The 22,093-nt window shown below is 45.4% G+C and overlaps 1 protein-coding gene across 1 annotated transcript in view; it reads right to left on the bottom strand.

Annotated features, from left to right (window-relative positions):
* KCNQ2 (potassium voltage-gated channel subfamily Q member 2) overlaps positions 1-22,093 on the bottom strand; it is a 157,083-nt gene that overhangs the window by 71,130 nt on the left and 63,860 nt on the right. Inside the window, exons 8-10 of the mRNA XM_030213450.1 lie at positions 21,073-21,167; positions 10,930-10,953; positions 7,411-7,479 (exon numbers count right to left, since the gene is read on the bottom strand). Of these exons, the coding sequence (XP_030069310.1) occupies positions 7,411-7,479; positions 10,930-10,953; positions 21,073-21,167 (188 nt within the window). The remainder of the gene's footprint in view (positions 1-7,410; positions 7,480-10,929; positions 10,954-21,072; positions 21,168-22,093) is intronic.

Raw genomic sequence — 22,093 nt, 5'->3', positions numbered from 1 at the left:
CAGCAAGGACACATGAAAGGTGTTATGTACCCGTAATGTAGGTGGTAACTTTAGCTGATAACAGACCCGATTCACTTGCCTCACAATGGGATACGGGCCCACAAATCGAGGTGCAAAGCGGGAGGAGGGAATCTTCAGACGAAGATTACGCGTGGACAACCACACCAAGTCGCCAGGCTGGAAGTGCGGTTCCACTCTGCGAGACCGATCCGCTTGGCGTTTCATACGAGCGGAGGTCACTCGCAGCGCTTTCTGAACTGATGACCAAATTGCTTGGAGCGAGGTCACCGCATCGGCCGCTGCCGGGACATCCAAGTTGGTTTTCAAGGGGGCTGGTATCCGCGGGTTTCGTCCATATACGATGTAAAAGGGCGAAGCACCCGTGGCCGAGCTCACTCGGTTGTTATAAGCGAATTCTGCCCAAGGGAGCAGCTGACTCCAGTTGTTGTGGTGCTCATTGACATACATCCGTAGGAACTGCTTCAAGCATTGGTTCACTCGTTCGGTTTGGCCATTGGATTATGGGTGATATCCCGACGAAAAGTTCAGCTTTACTTCAAGGGCCTGATTCAGGGCTCTCCAGAACTTTGAGACAAACTGTACTCCTCGATCAGAGGTAATAGATTCTGGCAGACCATGGAGACGAAAAATAGAGCTGATGAAATACTGTGCCAGCTTCACCGCCGAAGGAAGGGTAGGCATGGGTATGAAGTGGGCCATTTTAGAAAACCGGTCCACCACTACCAAGACAACTGTGTGCCCTTCAGAGTTAGGCAGATCCGTAACAAAGTCCATGGCAATGTGGGTCCACGGTCTCTCAGGTACCGGTAAAGGCATCAGCAACCCCTGGGGTCTCCGACGGTCAGCCTTATGCTGGGCGCACTCAGGACACGCAGCCACAAACTCCTGCACATCCCGATCAAGTGAAGGCCACCAATACTGCTGGGAGATGAACCGCTTGGTTCCCAGGATCCCGGGATGTCCTGCCATTCGAGAGGCATGCCCCCATTGGAGTGTCTTTTCTCTCAGCCGGGGTGGCACAAAGGTCATACCTGCAGGTACTGCTAGCGTCATCGCGGGCACAATGACATCAGGTTTAATTACATACTGCAGGGGTTCTTCCTCCAGGTCAGCCTCCATGGACCTGGAGAGGGCATTGCCTTGATGTTCTTCTCCGCTGGACGATAGGTCAGAATGAAATCAAAGCGGGAGAAGAATAGTGCCCACCGGGCCTGGCGAGGATTCAGCCTTCTCGCTTCTCGTAAATAAGTCAGGTTTTTATGGTCCGTGAACACCGTGAAGGGCTCCTGCGCCCCTTCCAGCAGATGACGCCATTCTTCCAGGGCCAATTTAATGGCTAATAGCTCCTGATCCCCGATGGCATAATTCTTCTCGGCAGGGGTATACTTTTTAGAGAAGAATGCACATGGGAGAAGTTTCCCACTGGGGTGGGCCTGGGACAGCACTGCTCCTACGCCAACCGATGATGCATCCACTTCCACGAAAAATTTATTTGTCGGGTTGGGATGGCGCAACACTGGAGCTCCAACAAATGCCTGTTTCAGATTCTCAAAGGCCTGACACGCCTCAGGCGACCAGTTGCGAGCGTCAGCGTTCTTCTTAGTCAAGGCAGTAAGAGGGGCAGTCAGGGACGAGTAATTCCAAATAAACTGCCTATAGTAGTTTGCAAAACCTAAGAAGCGCTGTAGAGCCTTACGCCCCGTAGGTTGCTGCCAGTGCAGGATGGCTGTCAGCTTACTGGGGTCCATACGCAGCCCGTGATTAGAAATGATGTACCCCAGGAAGAGCAGTTCGGAGCGATGGAATTCACATTTTTCCAATTTCACATAGAGGTGGTTCTCCCTCAACCGCTGCAATACGGTCTTCAGGTGCTCCTGGTGCTCTTCCTCAGCCCTTGAAAAAATCAAAATATCGTCCAAGTAGACCATCACAAACTTATACAGGAGATCCCTGAAGATGTCATTCATGAAGGCTTGGAAGACGGCTGGAGCATTAGCAAGTCCAAAGGGCATTACCAGATATTCATAATGCCCGTCGCGGGTGTTAAACGCCGTCTTCCACTCATCCCCCTCCTTGATCCGCACAAGGTTGTAGGCCCCCCTGAGATCGAGCTTGGAGAAGATCTGGGCCCCCTGGAGGTGGTCAAACATCTCAGAAATCAAGGGAAGGGGGTATTTGTCCTTCCGCGTGATGGCATTGAGTCCCCTGTAGTCAATACAGGGGCGCAACCCCCCATCCTTCTTCTCCACGAAGAAGAATCCAGCCCCCGCGGGTGATTTAGAGGGCCGGATGAAGCCTCGAGCTAGGTTCTCTCGAATATACTGGGACATGGCTTCCGTCTCTGGCCGGGATAGGGGGTATACGCGGCCACGGGGAGGTTCAGTGCCAGGTAGTAGCTCTATGGCACAGTCATAGGAGCGATGAGGAGGCAGAATCTCCGCTTGCTGTTTGGAAAAAACATCTCCAAAGGATCTGTAGGGCCCCGGTAACATAACATTGGCTCGATCCAAAGGAAGCGTCACTGGGGCTGGCGAGACCTTATCCAAACAGACCTTCTGGCAGCCTGGGCCCCACGCCGTCAATTCACCCCGGGCCCAATCAATGCAAGGGTTATGCAGGCGAAGCCAGGGTAATCCCAGGATTATGGCCTCAGTGGCCGACGGAAGGACGTAGAAGGAGATAACTTCTTTGTGTAAGACTCCTACCCGTATGGTCATAGGCACGGTTCTGGAGCGGAGAACTCCCCGAACCAGTCCCCAAGCCGCTGAGACAGTGATGGACTGAGGTAACTCCATGGTAGGAATTTGATGAACCCGCACCAGGTCCGCGCTGATAAAGTTGCCTCCCGCCCCCGAGTCAACTAGCGCCTCAAAACAAGGGGTATCCTTAATCGCCAGTAGAACTGGCACCAAAACCTGCATCCAAGGGGAGAAGGACTTTGGCCCTGACCCGGTCTCCCTAGCCGGTATCAGGGCTGCTGGTTTCCCGACTTCTTTCTCTTCGGGCACTCACGGACAAAGTGCCCCTTCACTCCACAATGCAGGCACAGCCCCTTAGAGCCTCTCCGCTGTCTCTCCTGGGCCGCCCGGTCAACCTGCATAGGTTCCGACCCATCGGGCACACCCAGCGACGGGGAAGCAGGGCTCTTGTGCGAGCTCCTCGAGTTAGCCCCTGCAACCTGCTGACCAGCGCGACGTTCACAGGCCCGCTCCCTGAACCGGATGTCCACCTGGATGCAGAGACGGATGAGGTCATTCAGATCTGAGGGCAGCTCCCGGACTGTGAGTTCGTCCTTAATGTTGGCCGAGACCCCATGCCAAAATACCACAGTCAGGCTTGGGTTATCCCAACCTAGCTCCGCGGCCAAGGTCCGAAACTGGATGGCGTACTCACCCAGAGAGAGTCGCCCCTGATGTAGGTTCAACAGCTGAGTTGCCGCCGAGGAGGGCTTCCCGGGTTCCTCAAAGATGAGCCAAAATTGTTTCAAGAACTCTGCCAAATTATCCAGGAGGGGATCCTTCTTCTCCCATAAGGGCGAGGCCCAGGCCAGAGCAGGGCCTGCCAGTAGATAATATAAGCCACCTTCGCCCGATCCGAAGGAAAATCCCGGGCCTGCAACTCGAAGACAATTTGGCATTGATTGAGGAACCCCCGGCAGGTCTTACCGTTGCCCTCGTACCTCGGGGGCGTAGCCACCCGAATCCCTCGGCCGCATGCGTGGGAACTTGGCGGAGTAGCTGCTGGCGGGACCTCCGCAGCCCCCGTGACAGTCAGCGTGTCTACCCGTTGAGACAGTGCGTTCACGACTCCCGATACCTGTTGTAGCTGAGCATGCAATTGCTGGAGCAGTTGCATGGGGGATGGATCGGTCGAGCTCATGGCTTTTGCGTTCTGTAATCCATTGGGTTGGTCGTGAGCCCTTGGGCCCTGGCCGAGGCCAGCAGGGCGCCGACCCAGGCCAAGGGGAGACCGACCCACCACCGCACACCCCAGCTACACAATACCCCCTAAGCTACCCCTCCCCACAGTCCCTCAGGAAGAAGGGAAATAGGCATACAGGCGGGCCTCGCGGCCGAACCGGAACCCACGCAGACAGAGCCACTCGTGCGAGCCTCACGGCTGAACTGGAACCCAATCACACACAGGGAGGGGTGAAAGAACCCAGAGGGCCCCAAGAGGCCAGACACGCGCTGAAAACTAGCAATAGGGCAGAGGGGGAAACAAAGGACCAGAGCGGGCCACGCCCACGCAGGGGACTAGCGCAGGACAGGGAAACTAACACAGCAACCCCCCCCCACCAGGGTAGGAACCCCAGGCAGAAACCAGAGGAACCAAACACAAAAGGAAGGCAGAAAGCCTTTGCCTCAACCCCACTGTAGACAGAGGCACCCAGAACACAAAGGGTTAAGCTTGTAGAGCCAGCAGAGAGAGAGTGCCATAAATCAACAAACAATCAGAGGGAGTGAGGCCCATCCAAACAAACACATAGGCAGAGGCAGGAATACAATACACACAGTACACAAAGGGTTAAACTCACTGAGCCAGCAGGCCGGGACACTGGGTTACTGACGTTAGACAGGGGCGGGCCCAGCAGGAGAAAGACGCGCCATCGAAGCTGGGCGAAGGCAGGCATCAGCTTTCTTCTTGCCCGTGCAGCGCCTTCGGACAGAGGAGAGAGGCGCTGCACGGGCCCGGTAAAAGGGAGGGGGGCCCGATGGAGGAGGGGAATGGCGGCGACGACCCCAAAAGGGGGCGGGGCACAGGACGGAGGATGTCGGGAGGCGGAGCTGAGGTGAGAGAGTAGTGAGGAAGGGAGGGGGGCAGGGGCTGCTTGAATTTTGCTTTTTCGGGGTGGGGGGAGCAGCGGAAAGTGGGGAGCAGCGGGGGGGGGGGGGGCAAGGCCGTCCGTACAGGACGCTCCTGATGAGCGCCCTTGCCCCCTCCCGATCCTTTTTTTATTTTTATTTATTTATGTGTTTTCTGACGTCCTTTGGACCAATCACAGCGCTTTTAGCTCTGCTAATGCGCTGGGATTGGCTCAAAGTTTGTTTATTTTTTCACTTAATGATTTTTCCTGGCACAGAGCTGTCCTAACGAGTGGTCCAGACCTCTCGTTAGATTTCCTGCCTTTTTCCTGCGTAAAGGCAATCAGAAAAGGTTAGTGCATGTCGTTTCAATGGGGTTTTCACACTAATTGCTCATCTTCATTCCGTTTTCGTTAGCTGCTGGCTTCCTCGGTAAAAGCCCTTTGATGCATGCAACGGATCAAATTTTCCTAGTTGGAGAGTCATTAAAGGCTCATTTAGCTTTAGTGCATCTGCCTCTCAGCCCAGAGCCCTGGAGGCTGAGCAATGCCCAGCCCCCACTAAACAAACGAGCAGCTGACCCTGATTACAGAGCTACGCACACACACACAAACCCAGCAGCAGCTAACCCAGAGGGAAGGAAAAGAATACTCTAAATCAACACAGATCCCTGTCAGAACCTAGAGCACGTTCTGACAGAAACCTATCAGGCTTTCCTGTTACCACCAAATAAGTAACGCAAAAGCAGAGAAACTCTTCAGCTGCAGACTAAAGTACTATCCCCTGACGTCAGCACAACTCCTGGCAGCCAATCAGAAAAGACGTCCCCCCTCCCCCTCAGCCAAACCGGCAGAATCATAACAGGCTGGAGTTGGCTTTGAAGGCAACTCCATTAGTTGGAATATAAGGACAGAGCCAGGTGGACTTCTATGGTGTATGTCCCAGAAACACCAAAGAAAGGCCATGATTAAGTATATAATCTCACATTCATTGTTGATTTTAATCTTGAGTTGATAATGAATGTGACTGTCGGGCAGACTGGATGAACCGTTCAGGTCTTTATCTGCTATGTTACTATCCAGCTTATTTTCAAAGGTGCCACCCTTCATCCCTAAGGGCTATGGTAGTGGTGTACAGTTGTGGGGAGTGGGTTTTGGGGGGCTCAGCACCCAAGATAAGGGAGCTATGCACCTGGGAGCTATTTTTGAAGTCCACTGCAGTGCCCCCTAGGGTGCCCGGTTGGTGTCCTGGCATGTGAGGGGGACCAGTGCACTACAAATGCTGGCTCCTCCCATGACCAAATGCCTTGGATTTGGCCGGGTTTGAGATCGCTGGCATTAGTTTCCATTATCGGCGAAAACCGATGCCGGCTATCTCTGACATTTGGCCAGCCCCAACCGTATTATCGAAACTAAATATGGCCGGCCATCTTTTTCGATAATACGGTTCGGGACTGCTCTTTGTGGTGCCGGCCAAATAGAAGGCCGGCCATCTATTTGGCCGGCGCTGTTCGATTATGCCCCTCCACATTATTATTTTACTATGCTCTCCTCATACAACCAAAGTGAACCACATTAGCTTAACACATATACGAGATGAAGGGAAGCAGGCAGCTCTGAGCCAGGTCCACCTTACTGCCCTACCTCACAGTCTTTCACATTAAAAAGAAACAATGTTTTTATGGCTTCAAGGTATGAAAGCGCAACCCCGTTGCTTTATGCACTGCATTGGCTCCTGATTAGGGCACCATTAATGTTTAAGAACTGTTCATTGATTTCTAAACCACTGTTTTGTATGGCTCCAGGATATATGTTGGACTTAATTGATTTATCAGTAAGGAATGCAAGATCAAAAACAAGGGATTATTAGCTGTAAGAATGTGGTTTATAAATTGGCTTTTACGGCAGGTTTTAGTTACCAGGGATCTAAATGGTGGAATCTGTTCCCTCAGGAAACAAAGGGCCCTGTTTACTAAGCTTCGCTGTAGGTGCACTAGCTTTTTTAGTGCATGCTAAAAATTAGCGCACGCTTACACTAGAGACACCCATATATTCCTATGGGTGTCTCTAGCACGCACTAAAAACACTAATGCACCGTAGTAAGCAGGGCCCAAGGTGTATTAGCAATTATTTGCTATTTCATAAAGGATTAAAAACATCTTTTTAGGAAATTTTTAAAATAATTACGTGATTTTAGCTAGCCTTCTTTTTTTTTTTTTTTTTTTTGTATCTCTTTCTAGTTATTGTAATTCCAATGTTATTGTAAGCCACATTGAACTGAAACAAGTTTTTGGATAATGTGGGATATAAGAATGAAAAAATGAAAAGTCCACCCATTACATCCCCTTGACTCACTGAACTTCTAAGTACTAGTCACAGATGAGTTTCATTAGTTACATTAAAGGGTCTCTCTTGCAGCTTTTCACTAGTCTGGATTTCTCTTTCCTCTGTAAATCTCTTCCTAGTGACCCTCTGAACTTGATTTTGATTTTGTGTACTTTTTCAATAGAAAGTAAAGTTTGCACAGACTAGATAGATAGGCAAAAGATATGTTCCCTTTCCTTGAACCCCCTCCCCGATCTAACCTGAATGCAAGTCCTGACTTGCTCTTCAGATTCCGCAGGAGGTCCAGCTGGTTCAGCGGTGGAATTAGCCTGAGATAGAAGAGAGAAGTATTATGGTCTTACAGTCACCCTTGCAGACAGCTCCTCCTCAGCAACTTTTTGCCAGTATCCTATATATTTCTGCAGCATTCTTTGCTGCACTGCAGGGTAAAGTACCTTTCACTACATACACTGCTCAGCGCTTTACTGCACTGTAATTAGACTTCTGGAACTAAATGCATCTATAATTTGTAATAATTACTGATCTCACAGTCATCAATCTGGTACATCATTCATTTTTAACCACCATGCAGCCACATTGTAACGGGATGGTGTAGAATGGGTAAAAGTGAATCGATTTTTCACTCTTTCAAAAGTATAAAGGCCAGGAGACACTCAATGAAATTACATGGAAATAATTTTAAAACAAATAAGAAGAAATATTTTTTCACTCAAAGAATACTTAAGCTCTGGAACTCGCTGCAGGAGGATGTGGTAACAGTGATTAGCATATATGGGTTTTAAAAAGGTTTGGACAAGTTCCTGGAGAAAAAAATCCATAGTCTATTATTGAGATGGACATGGGCGAAGCCACTGCTTGCCCTGGGATTGTTAGCATGGAATGTTGCTACTAATTGGATTTCTTGCCAGGTACTTGTGACCTAGACTGACCACTATTGGAAGCAGGATTCTGGGCTAGATGGACCATTGGTCTGACCCAGTATAACTGTTCTTATGTTCAGTTACATTACCTTGCTACTGCACAAGCACATCCTCTGAATTACAGAATCACAGTCCACCAATGCACTGTGTGTTTATAAGTTGCAGCTTCCAAAGAGTGGATGTCAGTAAACATGCTGATTGGTGGGAATCTATATAATCTATACATTGCTACTGGATAGAACTATTGCTGGAATCACTGTAGTGGCTCACAATTTTTCCTAAACATGAGTGAGGGAAACTGTTTTTCATATTACACTGAAACCATTGAAGAATTTTAGATATTGATTTACATAAAAAGTTTAAATCTATACTTATAGCAAAGTTGACCTGTCTGCTGAAAAGGAAACTGGAGCCCTGGTGACCGTCTGCTCCAGGAGTCAGTGTGTCAGGGGGTGCCAAAATGTCCTCTGGTATGAATAGGGAGCCAGAAATTTTTCATTTTGTATCATCCCATGTCATTTCTGGGAACGTTTGTTTTATTGATTTTTGTTTGACCATTGTTTTGTCACGGGAGCAAAGTCATTGCATGTACACTCTTTGGAAAGAGGGTGCACTCTTTCTGAAAGAGTGAGCAGTAACTATGCAAGTGCTGTGGTTTGCACATGTGTAATAGGTGCTCTTTGAGGATCCAATTCAAAATCCTTGCCTTGACCCATAAAGCAGTACATACAGGTCTTCCTGATTATTTGGCATCTTTGACCATCCCTTACACCCCAGCCCGTTGTTTGAGCTCTTCAATGATTATTGGTTTGTCTTGCCAAATCCTAGGCAGGCCTATTATGAAGTTACCCCCAAAAGCACTTTCTACTTCATGGCCTCATTTCTTTGGGATGGCCTTCCCTTGCATATCAGAGCTAAGCCCCTTTCAAAAACTTTTAAGGTTGTCTTGAAAACCTTGTTTTTTTCACCAAATTTAATTTATAATATATCACTGTAGTGCAGAGCAGTCATGCCTGATGAGCATATGGTAGCATTTGTTGATTATTTAGTATGAATGGTTCCTTTCCTTTTATCATTGGTGTTCTTTTCCTATTTTACTTTTTGTACATTGTTTTGTACATTCCTTTGATTTATTTGTCAAAAAAGCAATTCATCAAGTTACAATAAACATAAATAGTGTGCACTCTTTTGAAAGACTGTGCACTATTATCAGCAAATGATAAAACATTCAATTTTGTTTTCATTTGTATCGACATGGGATATGTCATTGACATTTCCTATATTGTTGCAAATGAAGTCCCATCCCTATCTTCTGGTACCTGCCCTATCTAGCAGTGCTGCTCCTTGTCTTTATTAGAAATCATGTCTGTCTCTCCACATGTATCCACATTATTGATAGCACAGAGCACTGAGGGGCCCTTTTACAAAGGTGCGTAAGGACCTATGCGCGTGCAGAGTGTGTGTCAAATCATCGTTACCGCCCAGCTAGTGTGTGAGCCAGGCGGTAACTCTGAGTTTGTCATGCGCCAAAAACCCGCAGTAGAAAATAATTTTCTATTTTTTACCATGGGCGCATTCCCAGAGGTAATCAGCAATTGGCGCATGCTGGACGGTTACTTCGCAGGTAACGCATGAGCCCTTACCGCTAAGTTAGTGGGTGGCGTTAAAGGCTCAGGCCATAAATAGACGCATACTGGTTTTCAGTTTGCTGCACATCCATTTCCTGGCCTGCCAAAAAAAACCTTTTTTTCAGATGTGGTGGAGAAATAGTCCAGTACGTGCCCAATACACGCGTCCACACTACCGTAGGCCACTTTTTGGCACGCCTTTGTAAAAGAGCCCTGAGAGAACAAACTGATTAGTTAATGGTTATCACATGATCATGTCTAGTCTGTCCTAACTTTCTCCCCATTTTCCACAAATGATAGGATCAGGATTCACGTATCAAGCAGTGAACAAGAATCAGTCACAGCAAGAAGCACAGCTTGAGATGTGTGATAATCCCTTATAAAAGTCCAATTATGTCATGTTTCATTGCTTAAACAAGACGCAGCCCACAAATTATTGTTCCAGTGCAAAGTACAACACAAGAGCCACAACAACAACACCGAAAACACTAAGGAAAGCAGAGGTGCAAGCACATCCTTGAGGGCTTGAAAGGGAAGTGGGGAGAATGCCAGGGTCAGGAATGCCCCCTACCTATCACAAATCAGAGTCAGGACAAATCAGACAGAAGCAAGAGAAGAATTACCCTTCATTGGCACCAAGGAATCCCATTATTGGGTATATTCATGTGGATCCATTAAAGAAATATTGACCAGTTCTGTATGAGACCACGAGAACAACAACTACCAAATTAAAACAATGCAGGACTAGGGACAGGAACAGAAGCTGCCATGCAGCAACGTGAAGAATAGAGGATGATAGGTAAATGAGCAGCAACTTCAGATAAGAGGAGGTTGAGAGCAAATCCATGGGTCAGCTCTTGCCAATGAAGTGGCAACACAGCATGCTGCTTTTTTAAATAATCATGAGACAGATCTGGTAAGGAGACAGTACCAATTATTCTTATAATGTATCTTTTCCAGCACTTATGGTAAAGGCCCACATGAAGGCTGGAAAGAGTCATCTGGCCTGGTTCTCTCCCTTATCAGCCAGATGATTATTTGACAGGTAGTTAAAGGAAGGGGGACCAATGTGTTTTGAATGTATTTGCATCTGAAGTTGCTGCATTCATGCTCACACTCACATTATTTGAGAAAGAGGGGGCGACATGTGGAATTATTCTGGCACAAGAAGGACAAGCCCCCCTCCCTCTGAGTCACATGCACTTCATACCTGGATGCACCATAGGGCTGCGAGCTGGGCAGGTGGTTTCACCAAAAAAAAGAGGGAAGAGAAAATAAAACCAGAAAGAAAAAAGAAAGACAGAGAAAGTAAAGTAAAATTAGCTAGTCTGCTGCTGGTATTCACCTGGTATATGCAGAGCTGGTGTACATTAAGACTGCAAGCACTGCAGACACCGTGCAGTGCAGATACCAAGCACTGCGGATACTAAGCACTGCAGCAATTAAGCACTGCAAAAACTAAGCACTGCTGATACCAAGCACTGCAAACATTAAACACTGCAGAAACTAAGCATTGCAGATACTTAGCATTGCAGACATAAAGTACTGCAGATACCAAGATCATATATATTGAAGAAAGATGGAAAATTTTCACATACTTGGAAATCATTATGTGGTGTGCCCCAGGGATCTCCACTTTCGCCGCTACTAATTTTTTGTATTTTATTTGTATACAGACACTATTATTTAATATTGTTATGTTTTCTTTTGAACAAGTAGAACATCTATTCACAAATGCCGTTGATATATTTTTACTTATAACAACATCCCTTACAGATTTTGATCTTATCTGTGTGAAAAGTTTTGTATAGCACAAACCGATGATTGGGCTGCCTCTAATATGTTAAAGTTGAATACTGCTAAAAACCAGTAAAAGTGATAAATTATTACTATCTTGCTTTGTTCTTAAGTTCTTACATGGTCTTGCACCCATTCATTTTGTCAATTTGGTTACTTTGTCGTCTATTAAACTTTCCTTCTTTTAAATGTATTTCCATGAAAAACAAATTATTGAAACTTCCTTTCTATTTCAAACTGTTCAAGTCTGGAATGACCTTCCTTTCCAAATAACATTTCAATAATGTTATCTCTCCTTTATAAGACATTTGAAAAGTTATTTTTTTTTCAAAAAAATATCATCACTGATCTATTTTTTGACTTATTTTGCTCTTTATTGTACTTTTTTCCTTATATTGTTACTCTTCCTTTTTTTCTTTTGTAAGCTGCTTTGGACCTAATCAGGGATTCAGCTAGTTATAAGTGATCAGATTAGATTAGATTCAATTAGATTAGACTAAGCACTGCAGACACCCAGCACTGCAGACATTAATTACCAAGCTGTGGTAAAAAAGGGACATAAGTAGCGGTGGCGGCCATTTTTGCCGCACACCAGGGCCCTTTTTACTGCAGCACGTAAAAAGCCCCCAAAAAACACACGGCCATGCAGTAAGCTTGCACTTACAACGTAGCTATGTGGTGGGGGTGGGGGGAAGCACTTACCGCCACCCACTGAGGTGGCAGTAAGGGCTCCTGCACTACCCCGGCTATAACTGGGCAGCTGCCGGGTAACCCCCTGCGGTATATTTTTTAAAAATCCAACAGCGCTGTAAATGGTGTGCACTGGAGGCGTAACTACCACTGGTGGCCGCGTTGGGCTGGCGGTAGTTCCGGGTTGCTGCACGGCAACCCTTTAGTAAAAGGGCCTCTAAATTACTAAGGGGTCCTTTTACTAAGCAGCGGTAGGGCTAACACGTGGGTAGCATGCACCAAATTGGCACTATTGCAGGGGTAGCATGGGCATGCTGCAGTAGTTTCAATGTTGGCGTGCACTGTTTCCCATGGTAGAAAATATTTTTGGGCATTCCCAGCAGTAATCATCAGTGCGGCCACATTGGTGCGAGATACATGATTACAATGCAAGTAGCTCGTGTGCCCTTACCACTAGGTCAATGATGGTGGCAGGGGTTCAGGCAGTAAATTGTCATGTATTACTTCTAGTTTTAGCGCATGGTTATTTACTGCATCATTAAAAAATGCCTTTTTTCCCAGCTGCTGTAAAAAAAATGGCCCAGCGTGCACCAAAAACACGTGCCCACACTACCACAGTTCACTTTTTACCGTTGCTTAGTAAAAGGACCCCTTTAGATACTAAGATATTGCTATAAACTTTCTAACTGGTTCAAATTTGATCATGTAACTCTGTCTCCTCCATGATGAACACTGGCTTACATTATTCATCCAATCACTTTGAAAACCCTCGTTCTAGTCCACAAAATCCTTTACTTAGGAAACTCATTAAATCTTTTCTGTTACCTCATTCCTTATACTCTTCCCTCACAATCTAATTATCTTAGTCATCCCCTTGTTTCAACAAATACGCTTTGATTCCATCAGGTCTAAGGCCTTTGGTATTATTGTTCCTACTTAATGGAATGTACTTCCCATACAGCTCCGCTTAGAACTATCACTCCAAACTTACCAGATGCATCAGAAAAAATTTCTATTCCATGATGCCTACAGCCTCTAACTTTCTTCTTTTTTCCCCAGTTTGTGGGTTCAGTCACCAACCAAGTCAAATCGTGCCTTACCTCTATCATCTCTACCCACATCTTTCCTGTATATAAATTGAGTTCTCTCCCTATTTCCCCTCCTTCTTTCCACTTTATTTTCCTCTTCTAATTTAATATTATATTAACCACCTTGAAAGAATCCCTTCTCTAGAGTGGTAAATCAAATTTTAATATACCTGAAATCCGAAACCTAAGTACAGCAGATACCAAGCACTGTAGACAATTGCTGTACTTTGGTGAAACAAATTATTACTGGTTACAAGGAATGAGAGATGTCAGTGTCAATTGGAAGTTTTGTGCCCGGCATCTGAATCTACACTGGGAAGCTAAATCTGAATAGGATAAGGCAATATCTAGCTAATAATTCTGCGTCACTTGTATTTCAGAAATAGTTATCAGCAGTTTAAACTCTGACTTTAATGAGTGTGTCATAGCACAACAAATTAAAATAATAAAAAATAGCAAAAAGTAAAGAAAACAATAAGAGACTCCCATTTGGGACCTAAGATGGGGCAGGGAGAGGGGGAGTGGGGAACGCTGCTTTCTTTGGAGACTCCTCGCCCCTGGGTCCAGCCTCATCCAATGGAAAAGAGAAAGAGCAGACACCAGGGATGAGAGCCATAGACTCCTGTTCTAGAGGAAAATGGCTATGATTCAAAGTTAATGCACTACTATTAATATTAAGAGGAATAGTATTATTATTATTATTATATTCTTGATATATCTGTGGTATGACCAAAGTGCAGGTACTTTCTCTGTCCCGAGTGGGTTCACAATCTACGTTTTGCACCTGGGGCAATGGAGGGTTGAATGACTTGCCCAGGGAATGATGTATTCTAAGTAACATAGGCAGGCTACACTCACTCATGCCACTCTACTCATACACATAACATTACAATAAGCCAATCAAACTCAGTATTGGAGAAATCATAGGTCACAACTTTATTAAATCAACAAACCACACAATTATTTGAAGGGCACCAGAGCCATGAACCAAATAGTCCTTATCACCATCTCCCCGCCTTGCAGTGTCAGCTAGGGAGTTATATCATGTGAAGCCAAGCAGCGACTTGCCATGTTGTCCACCAGCTGGGTCAGAAAATACATCAGGTTTTGCAGGCTGCAGACCTTAACAACCCCATGTCTGCTGTGTAGTCCAGTTAGGCAGAACCACCAAGGTTATATGCTCATGATGTTCCAGATCCTTGATTCACAGCCTATACACTGCTGCATTTGTTGCTCTTTGATCTAAGGATGCTTATTTGGCTCTGGTACCTCCACCAGCTACGACGAGTAGAACAAGGGTAATGATTTAAACAAACTTGCTAACAAAGGCATCCTGACCTAGACCAGCCAAAATGCATTGAGACAGCAACATGGAATATTAGCAGTGGGAGAGGGAGGGTGGGAAAGCAGCCATGAGGGAGGAAAGAGAGGGACTGGGCATTACGAAACAGCTCTCTGAATGCTGATCCCTCAGTAACAAATTAAGCTCCGCCCCCTTCTGCAATGAATCTCGCAAATGAGCACACAGATCCTCATGATGTCGAGGCACCAGGCTCAGAAATGCTGCAGGTAGAAGGGGAGCCTGGTGTGGCAAAGAGGGGGGTGTTATGAGTTGCTGGCACTCAGCATGGCGCTGCCATGTTACCTTCGATCATGCTCACCTTCACTTCATGGTCCACCATGAATATTCACATTTTCAAGCAGTGTTCAATACACTGAAGATATGCAAAATTCTCCTCTTATGGGACAAGTCTACAACTGGGTACCCCGATTTAGGCACACTGAGAATGCACAATACCAGGTTTCAGTCGGTGTAAATCCTCAAGCTTTTCCCCCACCCTTTTTCTGAAACAGTTTGATAAATCTGAAGTCTCTTTTAATCCACAGAAAGAGAAACTGCTAGGTTGGATATTCTATAGGTGTTTAAAGGCATGTGCATGTCTATGCTGGTACAGTATATTATACTATACATATGGAAATACAGGGGTCCTTTTACTAAGGTGCATTGAAAAGTGGCCTGCGCTAGTGTAGGTGCGTGTTTTTGATGTGCGCAGATCTACGTTTAAGTGCACCTGTAAAAAATGCCTTTTTTGGGGGGGGGGGGAGTAAAAATGGACATGCAGCAAAATGTAAATTGTCATGCATCCATTTTGAGTCTGAGACCTTACTGCCACCCATTCACTTAGAGGTGAGGTCTCACGTGTTAACCGGGAGGTAATCGTCAACGTGTGTTCAAATGCCGATTACCGCCCGCACAGCGGAAAATAAAATTATTTTCCGGCATGCGTAGTGGACATGCATAAAAAATGAAATTACCGCCTGGGCCATGTGGTAGTCGGTTGGTAATTCCAAACTAATGCACATTGGACGCATGTAGGCGCCTAGGTGGCTTAGTAAAAGGGCCCCTCAGAAAGCCAGAGTTAAGGTATAGTGGTAACATGTCTCCCATTGTGTTCAAGGTGCAGCTCGTGGCTTTCATCCTAGGCACAGCAGAGGTCTCTCTCTGGAGGTTGTGCTTTTTGCTACATTTCAGCACTCACTTACTGCTGAGCAGGCAACACGCCAGGGAGCTGCTGGATCAAGTTTCCAGTCACTCTAATACTTTGCTTACACATCACATTCTCTCATTCCATGTGCCTAAAGGACACAGAACACGCTGATCTAGTACGCAGTCACCATCGATTCTGGTGCTTTCAGAATTTATTTCTTCCCTTGTATTTATTTTTGTCTTTGAAGGTTGATCAGAAGAATGACTTGAACATAAATGTTAAATTTGCTTCCTTCCCAAGTCAGTTGTAGAGGAAATTATGTATTTTTAAGTAGATGGCTCATTGCATTATGAGCAATGCAGTATTCAGCAAATGAAGCTGAGAATCAGAGGCCCATCGCATTGTGCTCTCTTGCCGCAGACAGAATTACTCTGCATTAGCATGAACAGTTGATATTTCCAGGAACAGAGACAGGTACTTAAAGCATGATGGTTTCCAGCTCTCCATGAAGTTCAGAAACCAGATGATGACAACTCTTCTCTAGCATAAGAGAAAGCAGGTTCCATGCATCAGCACCATCCCAGAATCTCAGCTGCACCTCATAAAACCTAAGAAGAAAACTCAAGACATCGGGGAAGGTTCAAAAACTAAAAGGTTGCTTCTTCATCAATCACTGTTTCAGAAATGCCTGAAAGGAATCACCAACCAGGAAAGGGATCCAGGCCTCATTGTTGATGATACATTAAAACCCTCTGCTCAGTGTGCGGCGGCAGCTAAGAAAGCAAATATAATGTTAGGTATAAATAGGAAAGGAATGGAATGGAAAACAAAAATGAGAATGTTATAATGCCTTTGTATCACTCCATGGTGTGACTGCATCTCAAATATTGTGCGCAATTCTGGTCACCACATCTCAAAAAAGATATAGTGGAATTAGAAAAGGCACAGAAAAGGGTGACAAAAATGATAAAGGGGATGGGACGTATTCCCTATGAGGAAAGGCTAAAGCGGCTAGGACTCTTCCGCTTGGAGAAAAGAAGGCTGAGGGGAGATATGATAGAGGTCTATAAAATAAAGAGTGGAATGGGTAGACATGAATCGCTTGTTTACTCTTTCCAAAAATACTAGGACTAGGGGGCATGCAATGAAGCTATAAAGTAGTAAATTTAAAACAAATTGGAGAAAATATTTCTTTACTCAATGTGCAATTAAACTCTGGAATTCGTTGCCAGAGAATATGGTAAAAGCAGTTAGCTTAGCGGGGTTTTTAAAAAGTTTGGATAGCTTCCTAAAAGAAAAGTCCACAAGCCATTATTAAAATGGACTTGGGGAAAATACACTGCTTATTTCTAGGATAAGCAGCATAAAATGTATTGTACTGTTTTGGGATCTTGCCAGGTACTTGTAACCTGAATTGGCCACTGTTGGAAACAGGATGCTGCACTTGATGGACCTTCGGTCTGTCCCAATATGTCAATACTTATGTACTTTCAAATTCAGTCAATGATGGAGAGGAGCTGGAGAAAGTGGTTTGATTTTGCTTTGCCATTCAAAGTCAAATTCCTTCAAATCCCTTACATCACAGTGCATGGTGTGTTTGTTGCTGTAGCAGAGAAGTGAGATTTAGGCTCCTGGCTTCCAGTTTTGGAGAGTAACATAGTAGATGACAGCAGATAAAGACCAGTATGGTCCATCCAGTCTGCCCAACAAGATAAACTCATTGCATATAGTATGAAGTGATAAATCATATGGCACTGGCACTGAATGATCTTGATTTATCCTTGCCATTTTTAGGGCATAAACCGTAAAAGTCTGCCCGGCACTGGCCTTGTTGTAAAATTTCTGAAGCTGTTGTCAAAAGCTCCTGAATAGCTCCACTCCAGCCCATACAAATCTATTCAGCCTTGATCAGGGCACAGACTGTAGAAGTCTGCCCAGCACCCTTTACTACCTAATCTCCGATAAGCTTCTTTGGATCCGATCCTTCTAAACAGGATTCTTTTTGGGCTCATTTTCGAAAGAGAAGGATGCCCATCTTTCAACACAGGGTCGTCCAAATTGGTATAATCGAAAGCTGATTTTGGACGTCCCCAACTGCTTTCCGTCACAGGGTCGACCAAAGTTCAAGGGGGCATGTCATAGGTGTAGCGAAGGCGGAACTTGGGTGTGCCTAACACATGGACGTCCTCGACCCATAATGGAAAAAAAAGGGCGTCCCTGACGAGCACTTGGACGACTGTACCTGGTCCTCTTTTTCTTATGACCAAGGCACAAAAAGGTGCCGGAAATGACCAGATGACCACCGGAGAGAATCAGGGATGTCCTCCCCTTACTCTCCCAGTGGTCACTAACCCCCTCCCACCCTCAAAAAATATCTTTCCAAATATGTCGTGCCAGCCTCAGATGTCATACTCAGCTCCATCACAGCAGTATGCAGGTCCCTTGAGCAGTTTTAGTGGGTGCAGTGCACTTCAGACAGGCAGACCCAGGCCCATACTCTCCCCCCTATCTGTTACGTTTGTGAAGGAAACAGCAAGCCCTCCAAAACCCACCACAAATCCACTGTACCCACATCTAGGTGCCCCCCTTCACCTCTAAGGGCTATGGTAGTGGTGAACAGTTGTGGGTAGTGGGTTTTGGGGGGCTCAGCACACAAGGTAAGGGAGCTATGTACCTGGGAGCAATTTATGAAGTCCACTGCAGTGCCCCCTAGGGTGCCTGGTTGGTGTCCTAGCATGTCAAGGGGACCAGTGCACTACAAATGCTGGCTCCTCCTATGACCAAAGGCCTTGCATTTGGTCATTTCTGAGATGGACGTCCTTGGTTTCCATTATCACCGAAAATCAGAAATGACCAAGTCTAGGGACGACCATCTCTAGGGACAACATAAATTTCAATATTTGGACGTCCCTGACCATATTATTGAAATGAAAATGGACGTCCATCTTGTTTCGATAATATGGATTTCCCCGCCCCTCCATCAGGACGTTTTGTGAGGACATCCTCAACAAAACATGGACGTCCCTTTCGATTATGCCCCTCTTTGTGTTTGTCCCACGCATTTTTGAATTCCATTACCGTGTCACTGAATATCCCCTATGACTGCTTTGATACTGTGTAGTTAGCGCTGGGGGTGGTCCACGGGCACAGTTGGAGAGGAATTGGCAGTTTTGCACACCAGCCACATTCAGTGCCTGTGCCATATAGCTAAGCAGGCAGATAGGTTGGCAGATAAGGCAATCCTATCTTTGCCCACTTATCTGTGTGGGTGCCAGCACTGAATATTGTCTGGCATCCACATAACTTCCGGGTTAGCAGCTGACCTGGATATTCAATGCTGATGTCCGGAAATGACCCCAGCATTGAATATGTGGGTTAGATTCATAGAAACATAAAAGTGAAAGCAGATAAAGACCATACAGCTTATCCAGTCTTATAGAAACAGAAAAAAATGTATATGTTTAGTGGCAGAGTATAAATACTGACCACTAGTTACAAACCTGATTGCAAGGTACATTATAAGATTATACAATTTTTTTTCTTTGGCTGGGAAGGTTTTCATCTACATTGCACCCAAAGTGGTAAGTGATAGAGACTCACCCAAGGTCACAAGGAGCATCAGTGAGAGAGGCAGGATTTAAACACTGGTTTGTAGCCTGCTGTTCTAACCACTAGGCTAGTTCTCCACTCCTTAAAACTGCTGACCCTCGCAGGCTGAATATTGGGGGAGGGGGGTTCTAATGTATGTAAACATTTCATCCATATTCATTAGGACTGTCTTGAAACACAGAGCAGAATCTCTGGAACAGGGCTGCAGTTTCATAGCGCATGAATCGAGTTGGGCAGGGATCCCTCACAAAAATACGGCCAAACAAAAGGGGAAAGTGATCTCCTTTGTTAACCAGGCACCGAGTCCTGTTTCTTCACAGTGCAGCAAAATAAAGAATCAATTCTTTCATAGTTTCAGAGGCAACCTTTACACAAGCTTGTAAACTACTGGCTTTAACCTCACAGTCTGTGCACGTAAACACATCCACTTGCCAGGTTTTACCACATGGGACTGCCTTCCACCAGACCTCAAGACCAGTGTCCTTAGGAAGTTTAAATCTTAGCCTACCTTGTAGAAGTTGGGTAGCTTCTAAACCCTATGCTGTGAAGACCCACACTTCAGGGCGGCTTCTCTCCTCCAGGGTCTCTTTATTGGGGCCTCTCTGAACTGCTCTGGCTCAAGGAATTTAACACTCTCCTGACCTGAGCCCTGCCCCTCTGACTTAGGCTCAGCCTCAGCCTCTGTCTTGCCAGACTAGTGCCACTAGTGCAATGTGGCTGCACTGTATCAACAGTGAGGGAGTACTCTTCCCTATACCATCCATTCCCTCACACACTGACTAAGGGAAAGGGCGAGGGCTGCGGTCAGAGGCTTCTCATATTCAGCACTGGCACAATTTAAAGCCTTTGATAATTCAGCAGTTTCATCCTCGCTACTTATGTTGCTTGTCTGCAGAGTAAATCACTAACTAACGTGCATAATATACACACAACTCACATGGGTTCATATACACTCACAGACATTCTGACACAGATACACATAATCACATATCAGTTCATTTACATACACTCTGCATGCATGTCAACACATATGCATAGTCTTAAGTGCAAAGTCACATGTGAGTTCTTCCACAAAAACCGACACTTGGACATGGGCAGATGCTCAAATGAGTGTTCTAAGAACTGTTGAAGAAGTGTTCCCAGGACAATTCCTCTCCCAGTTTATACTGGTATTAGTTACCTCATCTTCATATTGATATTCACACTTACAAGAAGATGGTCTCATGAAGCCTCATTAACAATACTATCTGAATCTACCTGAATATATTAATAGACTCATATAGATATACGTAGTTACAAAGTCTTCCACATGCACACATATCAAGAGCCTCACACAGACACACGTGATGTGACATGCAATTACCTATGTCCCCAGGGCTGTTCTCGGAGATGTCTTCAATGGTAAAACTGTCACAACACAATGTTACAAACTATGGATGGGATAAAGGAACAGAAAGAGAGAATGAAAACAATATAACACAAAAAAGGGAAAATTAATTAATATGGGAATTACAAAGCACAAAAAAATGCAAAAATGAAAAACTAACTGAGAAATAAGATGAAGATATGCGCGTGTACAAAGATGAATGGAAACATATTAGGACTATGAAAGGCTTCCAAAACTAGGCACACGTAAATTTCACTGCAGATGGAGGAAAAACAAGATATGAGAAGAGATACCTGTACATGGGTACAGTCACTGTGCGCTCGTAATATTGCCAGGTGGAGTGAAGGTCTGTCCGAGACAGGTTGGTGGCATAGAACCTCCAAGCAGCCTGAGGAGAGACAAAAGTAGAGATGCTCTGCAGATCACAAAAGAGGAGATACTGCACTTAATCAAACCCAACAGGCAGCAGCAAGTTCTCTCTTGTTCACTCATTGGGAGGACAAGAGGAGGAAGTAGTCATATGAATAAAGAGGAATTTGAATCCTTCTGCTCTGGCTTTAAGGGCTCAGGTGGCAGGGTGTTAACCTCTGTATTGTACAGGTTCTCAGTCTCAACCAACAGACCAAGAAGGGACCTTCCTTAGCTTATAGTTTAGACCCTACACTTGGATCTTAGCCAAAAATAGATGCCTGCCATCTGAAACATTCCTAGCACACTAATAGCATCAGCTAAATATTATTTCAAATGATGTAGGTTAAAGTACGTGTGTGTTAGGCTCTATCAATCCCACATGAGGGGTACACTACACAACAGAGTCCCTTTGATAACATTCTGCTCACAGAATAATTTGACTTATTCTTTCTTCTTACATTACTCTTTGGTTTCATGGTGATCTGTGAAATTTTAATACATATTACTTAACAACAAAAAAAAGAACAACTTGACTTGATCACAGAATTTTCTTATAGGAAGTACTTCTAGCACCATTTGAGAAATATTTCTTTTTAACAGAAAGTGAAATTAATGAAGATGAATCTTAAACTCTCTCTCTCACGGAAGCCTTCCTGTCTGCTGTCCTAATACTTGTAAATAAGGGATCACAGTATCGAGACCCCAGAGGTAGAGAGTGATGCAGGGACAAAGATTTATCCCCATTTCCTCCCTGTAACCAAAGATTTTTTTCCCATCCGCATCCTATCCCCACAGTTAAGCAGGCTTTGTAACCCCTTCCTCTCACTGTCCTCACATTCTCCATCACCGGCCCCTCACCATCCCCACAGCCTTAATTTTCTTCCTCGCATCTCCCTGCTCAAA

This window comes from Microcaecilia unicolor, chromosome 8 (assembly GCF_901765095.1).
Source record: "Microcaecilia unicolor chromosome 8, aMicUni1.1, whole genome shotgun sequence".
NCBI lineage: Eukaryota > Metazoa > Chordata > Amphibia > Gymnophiona > Siphonopidae > Microcaecilia > Microcaecilia unicolor.
This window is presented reverse-complemented; position numbering and strand designations above follow the sequence as displayed.